Raw genomic sequence first — 16,063 nt, forward strand, 5'->3', positions numbered from 1 at the left:
TCTCCCCTCTGGCAACTGCCACTTTATTCTCTGTAACAATGAGTCTGTTTCTGTTTTGGTTTGATGTTCATGTATTTTGATTTTTAAATTCCACATGTAAGTGAAATCATATGGTATTTGTCTTTGTCTGTCTGACTTATTTCACCTAGCATAATACTCTCCAGGCCCATCCATGTTGCCACAAATGGCAGGATTTCATTCTTTTTTATGGCTAAATTGTATTCCATTGTGTATATGTGTATTTTATATATACATACATATATATTCATTCATTTATTCATCTTCTTTAATCATTCATCTATGGATGGACATTTAGGTTGCTTCTGTATATCAGCTATCATAAATAATGCTTCAGTGAACATGTGTCTCTTCCAGTAAGTGTTTTTGTTTTCTTCCCGATAAATACCCAGAAGTGGGATTACTGGATTATATGGTAGTTCTATTTTTATTTTTTGAGGAATTTCCACACTGTTTTCCACAGTGGCTGCACCAATTTCCATCCCAGCAGTGTACATACCCTCCATATCCTCAACAACACTTGTTATTTTTTTTTTTTGTCTTTTTGATAATTGCCAGTCTGACAGGTGTGAGGTGGCATCTCATTGTGGTTTTGGTTTGTGTTTCCCTGACGATTAGTGATGTTGAGCATCTTTTTGTGTGTCTCTGTTGGCCGTCTGTATGTCTTCTTTGGAAGAAGGCCTGTTCATGTCATCTGCTCATTTTTTAATTGGGCTGTTTGTTTTTTGACATTAGATTGTGTAAGTTCTTTATATATTTTAGATATTAACCCTTTATTAGATACATAAGTTGCAAACATTTTCTCCTATTTAGTAGGTGGCCTTTTAGTTTTGTTGATAGTTTCCTTTGCTGTGCAAAAGCATGTAGTCCCATTTGTTTGTTTTCGCTTTTGTTGCCCTTGCCTGCAGAGCCAAATACAAAATATGAGGGTGAGTCAAAAATTATCCACACTCTGGCTGTAGAACTTACTTTAATTAACTTTTAGAAAAGACAAATATATCATTTTTTGACATCATCTCCTTGCTTTTCAGTACACTTTGTCCATCTGTCAATAAGCTTTCATATTCCCTCATTAAAAAGCGTCTTAGGCTGAGATGCGAGCCATGAATGCACTGCTGTCTGCACTTCTTCATAGGAGTGAATTTCATCCTTGTAGGACTGCTTTCAGGGGACGAAACAGGTGAATGTCCCATGGAGCAAGATTAGGACAATAGGGAGGATGCTTTAACACCTCAAAACGAAGTAATCCATGACAGACTTAGGTTTCAAAAAGTTTGTGTGAGATGGGTACTGAATCAACTCACAGAAGAGCATAAACAGAACCATTTGGATATCTGCAAACAAAATTTGGACCGAAACCCTAAGGAAAGTGAAAGTCGCTTAAGGAGAAACATTATTGGTGACGAGACATGGATTCATCACTGGAAGCCTGAGAGTAAATGCCAAGTATGGAATGGAAACATCCTCAATCGCCCACCAAGAAAAAGTTCAAAAGTCAACCATCAGCTGGAAAATTGATGCTTACAGTTTTCTGGGATTCTCAAGGGCCAGTATTGGAACATTATCAGGAAAAAGGTTCAACAATCAACAGTGCTTGTTACAGTGAGATGCTTATTGAAGAGCTGAAGCCTAAACTTCGGATTAAACGCAAAGTACTGCTATCCAAGGGCGTTGTGATCTTGCATGACAACATACGTCTGCACACTTCTGTCCACACTGTCGACACTCTGCAAAAACTTCGTTTTGAGGTGTCAAAACATCCTCCCTATAGTCCTGATCTTGCTCCATCGGACTTTCACCTGTTTGGCCCCCTGAAAGCAGCCCTATGAGGATGAAGATTCACTTCTGATGAAGAAATACAGACAGCAGTGCATTCATGGCTCGCAGCTCAGCCTAAAAGACTTTTTAATAAGGGCATACGAAAGCTTGTTGACAGATGGACAAAGTGTATTGAAAAGCAAGGAGATGATGTCAAAAAATGATATATTTGTCTTTTCTAAAAGTTAATTAAAGTAAGTTCTACAGCCAGATTGTGAATAATTTTTGACTCACCCTTGTAATATCATTCATACTGACGTCAAAGAGTTTACTGCCTACGTTTTCTGGTTTTATGCTTTCAGGCCTTACATTGAAGCTTTTAATCCATTTTGAATTTATTCTTGTATATGGTGTGAGATAGGGGTCCAATTTCACTCTTTTGCATGTAGCTGTCCAGTTTTCCCACCACCATTTATTGAAGAGACTGTCTTTTCTCCATTGTATATTTGTGCCCCCTTTATTGAGATTAACTGACCATATTTGCGTGGGTTTATTTCTGGGAAGTATTTGTTGTTATTCTTATTCTGCTTTATTCTTGCCCCAGGTCCCCAGGTCATCAGAAACTCAATGAGGAAAACAATTCTCTTCCTTTTGTCATCTGATCCCAGGGTTCTTTTATCCCTACTCTAGGGCAGGACGTTTGCTTCTATCTTAGATTAGGGCCATTACAAAGTCCTTTAATGCAGCGTAGAAGAATGGCTAAGGCCATGAACTCTGGAGCCAGCCTGCCTGGGCTCAGATTCTGGTTCCACCATTTACTCACTGTGTGAACTGGGGTGGTAGACTTGACTTCTAAGTGCCTCGATTTCCACTTATGCAAAATGGAGCTATTGATAGCACCCAGCTCAAAGGTGTGTGTTAAGTATTAAAGAAATTGGTGTCTGTAAAGCATTTAAAAGTGTCTGACACACTGCACCCAGGAAGCACTAGGTAAGTGTTTACTGTTATTTTTTTGAAATGGCTTATAATCATGGTTTAAATGCTCACATCACTCATGATTCAGAAATGCTTATTAAATTGCCATTTTTTACCTATTTAAGTTAGCCAAGATCAAAAAAGTTAATATCACAAAGTTGGCAAGATGTGGGAAAAAAGGCTCGCTCCGTACACTGTTGGCGGGGGGCGGGGCGGGGGGGATGTAAATCAGTCTTGCAACCTCTTTGCAAGGCAGCTCAGCAATGTCTATTAAAATTACAAATGTACATTTTTTTAAAGTATGATCTATAGTACCCATAAAAAGCGACTTTCAGATAAAATATTTTAAGCCAGAAGAAACCTATCAGTGAAGAGACACAACAAAGCATAGAGGGTAATAGCAGAGATTCTGGAGGTACAAGCTTCAGGTCAAAACCCCAGTCTGCTACTTCCTGGTTGTGTGACCCTGGACAAGTTCTTTGACCTCTCTGTGCCTCCGTTTCTGCATATATAAAATGAAGATAGTAATGGTGCTCATACATAAGGCTATTTATTATGAGGAATAAATTAGTTAATATTTGTAAACCAGTTAAAATAGTGTCTCCCAAACTTTGAGTGCTGTCAAAGTGTTTATTTTTAAACACTTTTAAAGAAGGTAAGATGCAAAAGTAGCAAATTTAGCTCCCACCACTAATCAATTACAGGCTCAACTATGCTGTTCTAGTCCAGCTCTTAATTAAGTGAACTTTAAAACTACTAAAAAAATTTTAGAAATTAGATTTAACAGGCTAGAAATTGCTTTATTTTTAATCATTTTGCACCCACTAAAATTGTGGCGTCCGAAAATATTTACCATAACCATAGTATGAGCAGAAGGCAAAAGAACACCATCGGCTCTGACTTGCCGCACAACCTATTTCCCCTTCTTCTCGCTGGCTTTGTCTTTTTGAGTAGGTGTGTTTATATAAACACAGATATGTAAGTGTAGATACATTACTCTGAAGTGAAATGGTGAAACAAAAGAGCTTAATTTTCTAACCTGGGGAACATAACACACATGCACATGCACAGTCTTAAAACAGACCAACCAAAGGGCAGTTTACTCCACAGCATGAGGCATTCCACATGCAAAATTAGAGCAAGAAGCGTGTGATGCAAGCCGCTGGGCAGGTGGGGCGGCTCTGAGCGCTTCCTGATGATGCCCGCGCAGGCTGTGTCCAGGGGCCACACAGAGCTAATTAATCTCTGCATTGGCCATGGTGGTTGTCTCCTTTCCTATCACTGCTCCGTTCTCGCCTTCAGGGACCACAAAGCACCAGGAAGAAGCAAAGCCCACAGGACCATGATCTCCTCCAGAAAGTTGCCAGCATTAAATCACTTATTTGCAAGTGTATTTGTGACTGGTAAATTGAACAGACTGTCATTCAGACAAATGTCCATTTTATATTACTAATTTGAACAAGGATTTTTAAAGACAAAGCCCATCAAACATTAGATAAGCATTTTAAGTTAATGGACCATCAAGTCCTATTTCTCCACAAACCCAGGAAGCATCATCTTATGTCCTATTTTTATAGCAACATCAATTATTAATATGTATATTTTTGCTGACGGAGGACCTTGCTATAAACGTAGGTTTCGTTAACCAGTTCTGGGTCATTAACTGTGGAAAGCTTGTAAATATAATGGTTTATTCACATGGGAAGCCTTCATTAAGATGCATTATTCTACAGCTGATGTATTTCCATATATAGTATATTATCGTGTTCTCTGTTTCCCTTTAACATTCGTAATTTATTTTTAAATGAGTTGCTGTTTATGTGGTGAGTTAACAAATTTGAATTCCATATGACCAAAGTTGCTAAAGAGGAAAAGATGTTTTAGCCCAAAGGAAAAGCTACTCATTAACATAAGACCTAAATATATTATAACCTTTAAATTTAAAAGCAACTAGAGAAAAAAGCTACAAATGACCCCAAATGTATTTTTGTCAGAAAAAATCTATCTCAAGAAACACGCATGAATACACACATATTAACAGCCCAGCATGGTGTAATAGAAGAAACACAGACCTGGAGGAATCCAGAAACCTTGTTGCCGGTTTCTTCATTCACATAGGATGGCTTGGGAGAGTCATTAAGTGATGGACCTCAGTGTCCTCATCTGTTCAGTGGGATAGTCAGGTCCTTACCTCTATCTCAAAAGATGGATGTAACATCAGTAAAGAAATGTAGAGAAAGAAGGTGTGGGACAGAGTATCATGCCAATTACAAAAATCTGATAAGGGCTGGGAGTCACTCATTGATCATGGACGTGTTATGAAGTTGGCTGAACACTTCATGTAGAGCTATTGACAGAATACCAGTCAGAGTCGCCTCCTCATTAATGCACTTTTAGGGACTCAAAGGAGAAAAGGCCCAGCTAAAAGAGTTTATATGTGCAAATCTATGAAAAAAATCTGCTGTGATTTACCGTAAGAACAATGTAATGGGAGAATATCATACAATTCATTGATAAAGAATTGTAACATTAATGCAAGACTTCAAGACAATGTTGTTTTTTTAAGCTCTTTATTGGAGTATAATTGCTTTACACTGTTGTGCCAGTTTCTGCTGTACAACAAAGTGAATCAGCTGTATTTATACATATCCCCATATCCCCTCCCTCCTGCCACTCCAGACAACTTTACACATTCATCAGAGACAAAGAAATGTGGGTCATTTGGAGCAGAGATCCATTTGATCATCTTCACGAAAACAATGAGCTCTAAGGTAGTCATTGGAGAGGTCAGATAAAAATCTCTGTGTGAATTACAAACTTCTGTTTCATAACACTAGGAATGTAAGACTTTACCTGAAAATTATAAGAATTGGATACTTCTTTAAATGATTAAAGGGAATTCCTATCTCTTAATTTTGACACAAAATAGATAATATAAAGTCATGGCTTTGAGCACTTGTATATTGATGCAATTTAGATCACTAGCTTAAGTGGTTTTAGGGGTTTTTCCCTATCAAAAATTGTACATTCTCATGTTGTCATTACGCTAAACAGACAATTGGCTTATTTTGTTAGACATTCTAATGCGTATTTTTTCATCAAGTACTGTATGTGTGATTTTCTTTTCATCTTTTTCCATCTGACTTTGTATCATTAAGTGGATGCTGTATTCTGACAGCATCTCAGTTGTGGATTCAAGTAGAGAAATCAGTCTTAGGGGTTCATATGTGTTTTGGGGGGATTCTGTGTGTGTGTGTGTTTGCATGTGCGTACTTGTTACACTTAACTATTTTACCCATTTGGAACTTATTTTAGTATAGAACATGTATTGAGTCTTTAAGATTATCTTTTATCCTCACATAATTGATTGTAAATGTATAATTTTGCTAATGTCTTTGGTAAATAAGGCCTTGAATTTTGTCATACACTTGTTTCGCAGATTTTGAAATGGACTTTAATGTTTTTCTCCTATCCCTGGGACTTTTTTTACACAGTAGCCCCTAATATTCCTGATTTTCACCCACTTAGATGTTGCTGCCCCTGGTGTAATGCTAACCACCAGAACCTGCCCGGAGCACGATCAGGTGGCCAGGCTCCATGGTGGGCTTTGGGTTCAGCCATTCCTCACAGCCAAATGCTGCCCTGTCGTAGGGAGGCGGAAACTGAGCTTGAGGGGAGCCAGTGCCTTGTACAGGATCACAGAACCACAGGTGGCCTTGCCAAGAGGTGAACCAGGCATTCTGTGCCAAAACCCTGGAGCATGGCTTTGGATCAGATAAGCTAGGGGTCGTTTGCTGCCTTTACCATTTGCCAGCTGTGTGAATTTGGGACAGTTCATTAGCCTCTCTAGTTCCATTTCTTTATGTGATAAAAATACCTGCCTGACGGGATTGTTGTAAGGGCTAAAAAATTGTTTCTGTCGAGTGAGTATGTGCAGTAGATGCTCAGGAAGTGATAGCTGCATCTTCCTCTTTGATTCCCCTTTTAAACAACTCCTCCTCCTCCTCCTCATCCCCTTCCTTTTCCTCCTTCTCCCCCTCCTCCTCATTCCCTCTCCTTCTCCCTTTCCTCCTTCTCCCCTTCTTACTCCTTATCCCCCCTCCTTCTTCTCCTTCTTCCTCTTCTTTTTCTTTATCATCATTTTAGGCTTTGCAAGCCATATGGTCTCTGTCCCAACTATTCAGTGTGGCCATTGTAGTGTGAAAGCTGCCATAGATAATATGTAAATGAGTGGGCATGGCTGCATTCCAATAAAACTTTATTTTCAAAAATAAATGGTAGGCCAGGTTTGACCCTTGGGCTGTAGGTTACCAAACCCTTTTCTAGAGCAGTTAGTGTTTCCCTCAAACCTGGATATTATCAGAATCACTTGAAGACCTTCCCAAACTACTAGTTTCTTCCTCCTAACCCCCAGGATGCAACTGAGAATCCATATTTTTTTAAATGCTCTTTAGAATTTTGAGGAAAAACATGAATGTGGAAAAAATAACTCACTAGCATACTTGAGGATGTGTTGCATCTGAAATAATTTCCCTGAACAAAGTGACTACTAAAAACAAGAAAGGAGCAAATATAAAACAAGAAAGAATTTTGGGAAAATAAAAGCATGCCCAAAAAGGTAAAACAGTAATAACCCCCCTAAAATTCTCAGTAAACCCAAATAATAAATGGACATAACTGAAAGCCAAATTAATTGTGAAAGTTAAAGAAATTTTCTGTAACACAGTGCAGGCAAGTAAAGGAGAGATGGAAAACACAAGAGAGAAGTTCGGATCAGTCTGGGGCCCTACCATTTATCTAATATTTGTTGCAGGGAGAGAGATGGAGAAAAAGAAATAACAGAAGGAAAATTTACAGAGGAGAAGACATAATTCTTTATATTGAATAGACCTACCGAACGGAGACTGTGATGAATGAAGAAATGCCCTCACCTAGATTCATTTTGATGAACTTTCAAAAGTCTGTGTATGAAGCATCACAAAAGCAGAAAAGCTTATCTACAAAGGAACAATCATTAAATTTCCAACAAGCTAGTTCCTGGCAGCTCTGCCCAATACAAGAAGTATCCTCCAAGGTAGCTACTAAACTGCCTTTCAAGTGGGAGGGGCCAAATGAGGACATTTTATATATATATTTTAAGCTCTTTATTGGAATATAATTGCTTTACACACTTGTACCAGTTTTTGAGGTACACCAAAGTGAATCAGCTGTATTTATACATATATCCCCATATCCCCTCCCTCCCACAGCCCCCTCCCACCCTCCCTGTTCTGCCCCTCTAAAGCATCACCCATCATTGAGTTGATCTCCCTTTGTTATACAGCAACTTCCCACTAGCTATCTATTTTACATTTGGTAGCGTATCTATGTCTACGCTACTCTCTCACTTTGTCCCAGCTTCCCCTTCTCCCCCCGCCCCCCAACCCCGTGTCATCAAGTCCATTCCCTACATCTGCATCTTTATTCTTGCCCTGTCACTGGGTTCATCAGTACCATTTTTCTAGATTCCATATATATGAGTTAGCATATGGTATTTGTTTTTCTCTTTCTGGCTTACTTTGCTCTGTATGACAGTCTCTAGGTCTATCCACCTCATTACATATAGTTCAATTTCATTCCTTTTTATGGCTGAGTAATATTTCATTGTATATATATGCCACATCTTCTTTATCCCTTCATCTGTTGATGGGCATTTAGGTTGCTTCCATGTCCTGGCTATTGTAAACAGTGCTGCAATGAACATTATGGTACATGTTTCTTTTTGGATTATGGTTTTCTCTGGGTATGTACCCAGTATGGAATTAGTGGGTCATATGGTAGTTCCATTTTTAGTTTTTTAAGGAACCTCCAAACTGTTTTCCAGAGTGGCTGTACCAGCTTACATTCCCACCAACGGTGCGGGAGGGTTCCCTTTCCTCCACACCCTCTCCAGCATTTATTGTTTCTAGATTTTTTGATGATGGCCATTCTGACTGGTGTGAGGTGATACCGATGAGGACATTTTAGAAATGCAAGTACTTAGAATATTTATGGCTGACTATATCCAGTCTGAAAGTTATACTCAAGGACATGCTTCAGCAAAATGAAAACTGAATAGGAGAAAGAAGAAGAAGAGTAAAAAGAGAAACCAAAATAATGGTTAAATTTAAATAGTTACTGATTTAAAAAATTAATCACAATCCATGATTATATATCAAAAGTTTGGGGGAAGAAAAGTGAACACATGTAGAGGTCCTAGACTTGCTTAAAGAAACGATAAAAATACTAATGAATTCTAGACATAAATAGAAATGTAGGTGGTGATTATAATGTTAAAAATTTCAGAGTAACTGTCAGAAGATTAAAAATAATCACTACATGGCAAGAGTGAACAAAGCTAACTGCATAAACCCAACAAAAGGTAGGAAAGGAAACAAGAAATTGTGTTAGATAGAAAACATAAGATGGCAGAATTAACTCCAAATATTTTATTTATTTCTATAAATGAATAAAATTCCTCTTTTCTGTAATTCTCAGATTGAGTTTTTAATATCCAGTTATATGCTGTTGAAAGGAAGAAACTTCAAACATATTGATGCTGAAAAGTTCAAAACAAAGGAACATAAAGAGCTGTGTCAGTGAGTTTGGGTTAACTCAGTAGAGGAAGAGCATGTGTTTATCTTGTTCTCTGCCCAGTGGGGAGCGAGGTGAGATGCTGTTCTGAAAGGAAGGATTAAGAGAACATTTGTGTTCACAGCAGTGAGACAATAGCTCCCTCCCTCTGCTTGGCTCAGGCAGCCAGGCTTATACCTCTTCAGGAGCAGGTGGGAGGATTTCTATCTGCAGAAACAGACCAGCTCAAAAGAAAGACTGATACTCAGACACCTCCAGCAAAGCAGCTCTGACCCCAGCCGTCAGCAACTCACCTACGCGGCTTCTAACAGCTCTGGGAGCCTCCCTCCTAAATAAGTGTGAACCACAAAGGGTCATCAGTCATTTAGGAAAGACAGAGACCCAACAGAAAAGAAATTGGAAGAAAAAAAAGAGGGGAAAAATAAAACATAAACAAAATTCTAAAAGTAATAACCTTATAGAAATAAAAGAGGATTATTGAATCCAGAAATTAGAACACAACACCCCCAAAAAGGAGAACCAAAGAACAAGATAGTGCTGTTGAAAAGTTAAAAGATAATAATAGAAACTTCAAAAAATAAAGTTGAAAGAAAAAGTTAGGAAAATCTCCTAAAAAAATAGCAAAATGACAAAAAGGTAGATGAGAGATACGTGTAAGAAAATTGCAGAAGTTCCGAGAAGGAAAGAACCAAGGCAACAGAGGAAGGAAATTGTAAAGAAACAGTAACCAAAAAATCCTTGTAGCAAAAGGATACGGATTTTCAGATTTAAAATAGCCTCTGGCTTTCCGTTGAATCCATACCTCGGCTATTGTGAATAATGCTGCAGTGAACAGGGGGGTGCAGGTATCTCTTTAAGATCTTGATTTCATTTCCTTTGGATAAATACCCAGAAGTGCGATTGCTGGATCACAGGGTAGTTCTGTTTTTAGTTTTTTGAGGAACCTCCATAGTGTTCTCCATAGTGGCTGCACCAATTTACATTCTCACCCACGGTGCACAGGGGTTCCAGTTTCTCTGCATCTTTGCCCAGCACTTGTCATCTTTTCTCTAGCCATTCGGACAGGTGTGAGGTGATATCTCATTGTGGTTTCAGTTTGCATTTTCCTGATGATTAGTGATGTTGGCACATTTTCATGTACCTGTTGGCCATTTGTATGTCTTATTTGGGAAAAAAAAAATGTCTGTTAGTTCCTTTGCCATTTTTAAGCAGCTTATTTTTAGGTTGAATATGTTCCTTATATTTTTTCTATTAACCCCCTGTCAGATAGATGGTTTGTAAATATTTTCTCCCATTCTGTAGGTTGCCTTTCCTTTTTGTTGTTTGTTTCCTCTGCTGTGCAGAAGCTTTTTAGTTTCGTATAATCAGGCTTGTCTAATTTTGCTTTTGTTGCCCATGCTTCTGGTGTCATATCTAAAAAATTGTTGCTAAAACAAATAAGACGCCTTTTCCCTATTTTTTAGTTGTTTTCCAGCTTCGTATCTTATGTTTAAGTCTTTAATCCTTTTTGAGTTGATGTTTGTGTGTGGTATGAGATAAGGGTCCAATTTCATTCTTCTTCATGTGAATATCCAGTTTTCCCAACACTATTTATTGAAGGGACTAATCTGTCCCCATTGTTGTGTTCCTAGATTTGAGGGTATGATACAATTGAGGAGACAGTTATTTGAAGTTTTAAAATTATGTGTGTGTAAAATAAATAGTTTTTAAAACCACACACATACACACAATGATGGAGTTTTTTCAGAGTGACACAAGAATCAACTACAACTGAAAGAGCTCCCAACGGTCAAAACTGGGACGACTTGAACAACAAAATAATAAAGTACTGGATTATAACCCAAAGTATAAAATAAATATCCATGAGTCCATGCTGATATAAGTAAAAGATGGAATCGATTAACAAACGTGGAAGACGAGACAAATCTTCTATGCAGCATAATCCCAAATAATTTTAGAAACCCCACCCTCAAGGAGAGGGATCTTAACTTCCCACTCCTCAACTGGGGGGTGCACCATGACTTCCTTCCCAGGAGGACATTGTGAAGTGAGGAGATGGAGAGAGTCATCTTACCTTCCGATGGGAAACTTGACAGGTACTACCTCAGCCAGGTGACCCAGGGAGGCATCGCCAGCCGTAAATCATGTTGATAGTGTGTTCCCTTGATGTGATGTGATGAAAATGCACTCTATCTCTGTGGTCTTTCCCTCAATAACCCATAATCCCGGTCTAATCATTACCAGATAGAGTTATGTGTCCGTATAATTGGTTTCCCTTATAAATCTATGTATTTTACCTTTATACATTGGAAAACGTTTATTTTAAGAGGAAACCCATGGGCTTCCCCAGACTGACAAAGGTGTCTGAGGCACAAAATAGATTGAGAACCACTGATCTGTATGGAGGATTATGAGGTGCGCTAATTCTTCCTCCCTGCCCCAGCCCAGCCTCACTGCTACCCACAGCCCATGTTGTCCTTCCACTTCAGAGCCGTGGCTTATCTTGCTCCCTTTTCCAGGAAGAGGAAAATTTGTTTATGCTTCTGATTCAACAGAAATCTTTTACGGTTAGTTAGCTTTGCCCTAGATTCTGAGGACTCTTTTCCCATCCCACATACCCTCTTTGGGAAGGAAGGCCCACGGAAGGTGGGCAGTGGGGGGGATGCAGATGACCGATGAGTCACAGTCAACTAGGTTCTGCTCTTGGATGTACCCAGGGGTGTGCTGGCAATACTTGACCATGGCTCTCTGGAAAGAAGCATATGCATACATATTCAGAGCTGTGTTTATTACCATGTCACTGATGTAAGGATATGTGCACACAACTTACAAATAATAGTAAAATATACACTTCTCTTCCCTGCTCATTCAGCACAGCCGTGGATTCTTACAGAGCAGGTTCCTTGATCTTTACTGAAACCTTGTGTCTGTTGTCAGCCTGTGGTTGCGACGGACAAATGAATGTCATTCCAGTATGAAGGTTGATTGATATTTTCATTTGCATTAATGAGGAAGGTGAAAGTGAAACAGCAAAATCTGTCCCAGAATGTCACTCATTCATCCTTTTTTTTTAAGTTGGGGATTCCTTTGCTGAATCAGATTATAGTTTTTGAATGCTGGAAGAATGTTTCCTCAATTTTGTGTGCCATTCACAATGTGAGTGACACAGACAAGACACATTTTAGGTTTATCTGCATTATTATTTTCTCTCCCACTTTCTTAAGTCCACACAATCAAATCACAATAGTAAATCAAGCCCTCATTTGTAGCATTTGCTAATTTCGATGGTGTACATGTTCCCAAAGCCAACTTAAAGCCGCTGATCTGAATGAACACAGGAAGATACGCACAGAAGTACAACATTGAACAGTATTTTCACCATTGAGACACGACAGACATCATAACATCAAGAGCACAGATGACAATAAAATCCAGTAAAAATAATTATGAAGCGATGAGTTTTTAGTGTTGGTAACTTGTGTTGTTAACGTAATTTAATCTTAAGTTTATAAAATTTGGCATTTAAAAATAACTGTGCTTAACAACCAGCTTGCAAAATTCCTGAAAATCTATCAGTTGGATCTCACACGTCATTATAGGCTGGCTCCAGCACACCACTGAATTTGTGCTTCGTTTGCTCACTGACCTGGGCTGAATATCTGAACTCCTTAGAGCTCAGTATCTCTCTCTCATACCTGTGATTCCAAGCACCACAAGCCCCGTGTGTGTTCTTCTTCTCCAAGTCCCTTTTAGTTCTTTCCATCCAAACGCACAAGGTACCCTCTTATAGATTATCTGACACTGTTCCCTGCTATGGTGGACGTTACTCTTATGGCGCCAACCTCACTTCTTTAGGGATTCTAAAGAACAGGAATTATGTCTCAAAGTGACTTTGCATTTTCTATTACCACAACCCTCCATAGATGCTGGACCAGTGCTGAACACTTAGTTGGTGTTCTATAGCCAGACGTTGTTGCCTTTCTGATCAGCATATGTCGAGGGAGAACATTCTCACAATAAGATGTAACAGCGTGAAGGTCTGGAGTCAGCTGAGAATTTCCTTCTCTGAAAGTCTTTTAACAGTAGAGGGGATGGTTTTTTTTAATTTATTCATTTGTTTATTTTTGGCTGTGTTGGGTCTTCGTTGCTGCATTCGGGCTTTTCACTAGTTGTGGCGTGCGGGGGCTACTCTTCCTGGTGGTGCATGGTCTTCTCATTTCGATGGCTTCTCTTGTTGCGGAGCATGGGCTCTAGGCGCACGGGCTTCAGTAGTTGTGGCTCACAGGCTTAGTTGCTTCATGGCATGTGGGGATCTTCCCAGACCAGGGATCGAACCCATGTCCTCTGCACTGGCAGGCAGACTCTTAACCACTGAGCCACCAGGGAAGTTCCCTAGAGGGGATGTTTTCAGAGTTGATTTTGCTGTCATTTTTCTTGAAATCAGAACACCCAAACTCTTTTCATCAATTCTTGCTTCTTTCTAATACTATATTCTTTTCGCTCCCTAGAAGATTGGGAAAAGTTTTACTTTCTGTAACTTGAATGACTTTTGAATGATTTAACAAATAAGCATTTTTTAAGCTAACTACCCTTCAGCCAGTTTCTGGGGAATGGTACAGAGTGACCCCATCCTTCCTCCCCACAGTGGTGAATCACTTCTTCAAGTTCTTCTGCAAGATCTGATTCTTTTATTCTGTTTCTCCTTCTTATGGGCCTTTGGTAAGACACTACTGACGATACTGACATGTTTCATTAATGTCTAATATTTTTCACCAGCTCTGTGACCTTTATGATCTCAAACCTTTTCACTTATATTTTCAGAATCCACCTCCTTTGTTTAATGAAGTCAGTGCCACAATAATCCAGGCTGATAGGGTGACCCACCTGCGAAATATGGTGCAGATAAAGCATGAAGAGGAATACAGAGATGCCTTGGTTACAATCAAGGATGACTTGAAACTAACAGAAGGTCCTGACATCAAGGAGAACCTCCAAGATCAGATCCGGCATTGGTTCATTGAATGCAGGTGAGTGTAGGGCATCTATCCTGACAGCCTCTTCTGTGGTGGTTGTTGTTCTGATATGTTTTTAAGCAGAAATATGTTGACATAGAGTCATGTGGTTTTCTGGCTTCATTTTAGAAAGCGAAATATCAAGGCTAAGAATTCAGGAACTAATTCTTTTTTTATGAAATTGCTTTTTTGTGTTTTTTTAATGCAGTCCTTATAATATCTCTATAACCACATGAAATTGAACATCATGGGTAGATGACACAGCCCCAAGATGGCAGAACTTCACAGGCCAGGTCTGTCTGAAATCCAAGGGATCCAGCCATGCTGCCCATCCTGGGATTTGGCCCTAATTGTACAAGGTTGCAGAATCTCATTCGAGATCCTTCTTTGTCATAATCCCTTGAGGCAGCTGTTGACTCTGGGCCGTGACACCTGGCCCCCAGACCTCCCTGAAACAATGGGAGTGGAGCAGTTCTGGGGAAAAGGCATTATGTATATTAAGGCCTTCCTGTGTTAAGGGTCTGCCGGTATGAAGGGTCTTCTTTAATGCTCTTAAGTGAAATGTTAAGCAGTTTAAAGCTTGTTTTCAGAAGATGGTTTTTATTTACAAAAGGTGTGCTTCTTTATTAAAGTACAGTAGAAAAAACACTTGTAGAACACACTACAAGTTTCCACACAGTAGAACAAACACTTTGTAGGCAACCCAATGAGAGCAGCTTTAAAATCTATTTCAAGAGGGGAAAGAAAGAGCAGAAGGTTGTGATCAGTCCCAGGGTTGTGGAGGCAGACGCACCACCTGTTTTCTTTGCTGTACATTAGGTTCAGAGATGCTCAGGCACCAACTTTGGTGAACTTGTCAGGACCAGGGAAGTTAACTTGTTGGCAATAGAAAACCAAAATCCCTCTCAAAACATTACATTAAAAGATGTTTCTATCTGTGGTAGGCAGATGGCCCCCTCTGACCCCACCTCTTCCTCTGATGACACCCTCGCCTTGAGTGTGTTGTAGACCTAGAATTTCACTTCTAAAGGAAAGAATATAGGGGTCTTCCCTGGTGGACCAGTGGTTAAGACTGCATGCTTCCAATGCAGGGGGTGAGGATTCAGTCCCTAGTTGGGGAACCAACATCCCACAAGCCACGAGGGCACAGCCAAAATTAAAAAATGAAAATAAAAGAATATAGTGAAAGTAATGGGGTGGCCCTGCCATCCTGCTTGCTCCTCACCCCCTCACCTGCTTCTCCCTCTGGCTCTGAGGTCAGCTGCTGCCCAGCAGAGGGGCCCCAGAGCAGGAACTGGGGGAGGTTACTGGTGGCAGCCATCAAGGAACCTAGGGCCTCCTTCTAGCCCAAGAAGAACTGAATCCTGTCCACAACCACATGCATGAACTCAAAGGGCATTCTCCCCCAGGTGAGCCTTCAGATGAGGCTGCAGCCCCAGCCAACACTGTTTGCAGCCTCATGGGGGACCCTGAGGCAGAGGCACCCAGCTAAGCCACACCTACTTCCCTACCCACAGAAAGAGTAACATAATAACGTGTGTTGTTTTGGTCACTCAGTTTTGGGGTGAGTTATTATGCAGCAACAGATATCTAACACACATCAGTTATTTTACAATGATTCAGAAAAACCTAAACAATTGTACACTTCTCTTGCAGTTAACTTCGCATGAGATTCTAACATGCTGTCT

General features: G+C 39.7%; 1 protein-coding gene across 4 annotated transcripts in view; it reads left to right on the top strand.

The window, feature by feature from the left end:
- Window positions 1-16,063, top strand: part of IQCA1 (IQ motif containing with AAA domain 1) — a 169,333-nt gene that overhangs the window by 24,958 nt on the left and 128,312 nt on the right. For all 4 annotated transcript variants that reach the window (XR_009055021.1, XM_057744335.1, XM_057744336.1 and 1 more), the window contains exon 6: window positions 14,185-14,390. Coding sequence is in view for 3 of the 4 variants with exons in the window: in XM_057744335.1 (XP_057600318.1) it covers window positions 14,185-14,390 (206 nt within the window). In the remaining variant the exon portion in view is untranslated. The remainder of the gene's footprint in view (window positions 1-14,184; window positions 14,391-16,063) is intronic.

Source organism: Hippopotamus amphibius, chromosome 8 (genome assembly GCF_030028045.1).
Source record: "Hippopotamus amphibius kiboko isolate mHipAmp2 chromosome 8, mHipAmp2.hap2, whole genome shotgun sequence".
NCBI lineage: Eukaryota > Metazoa > Chordata > Mammalia > Artiodactyla > Hippopotamidae > Hippopotamus > Hippopotamus amphibius.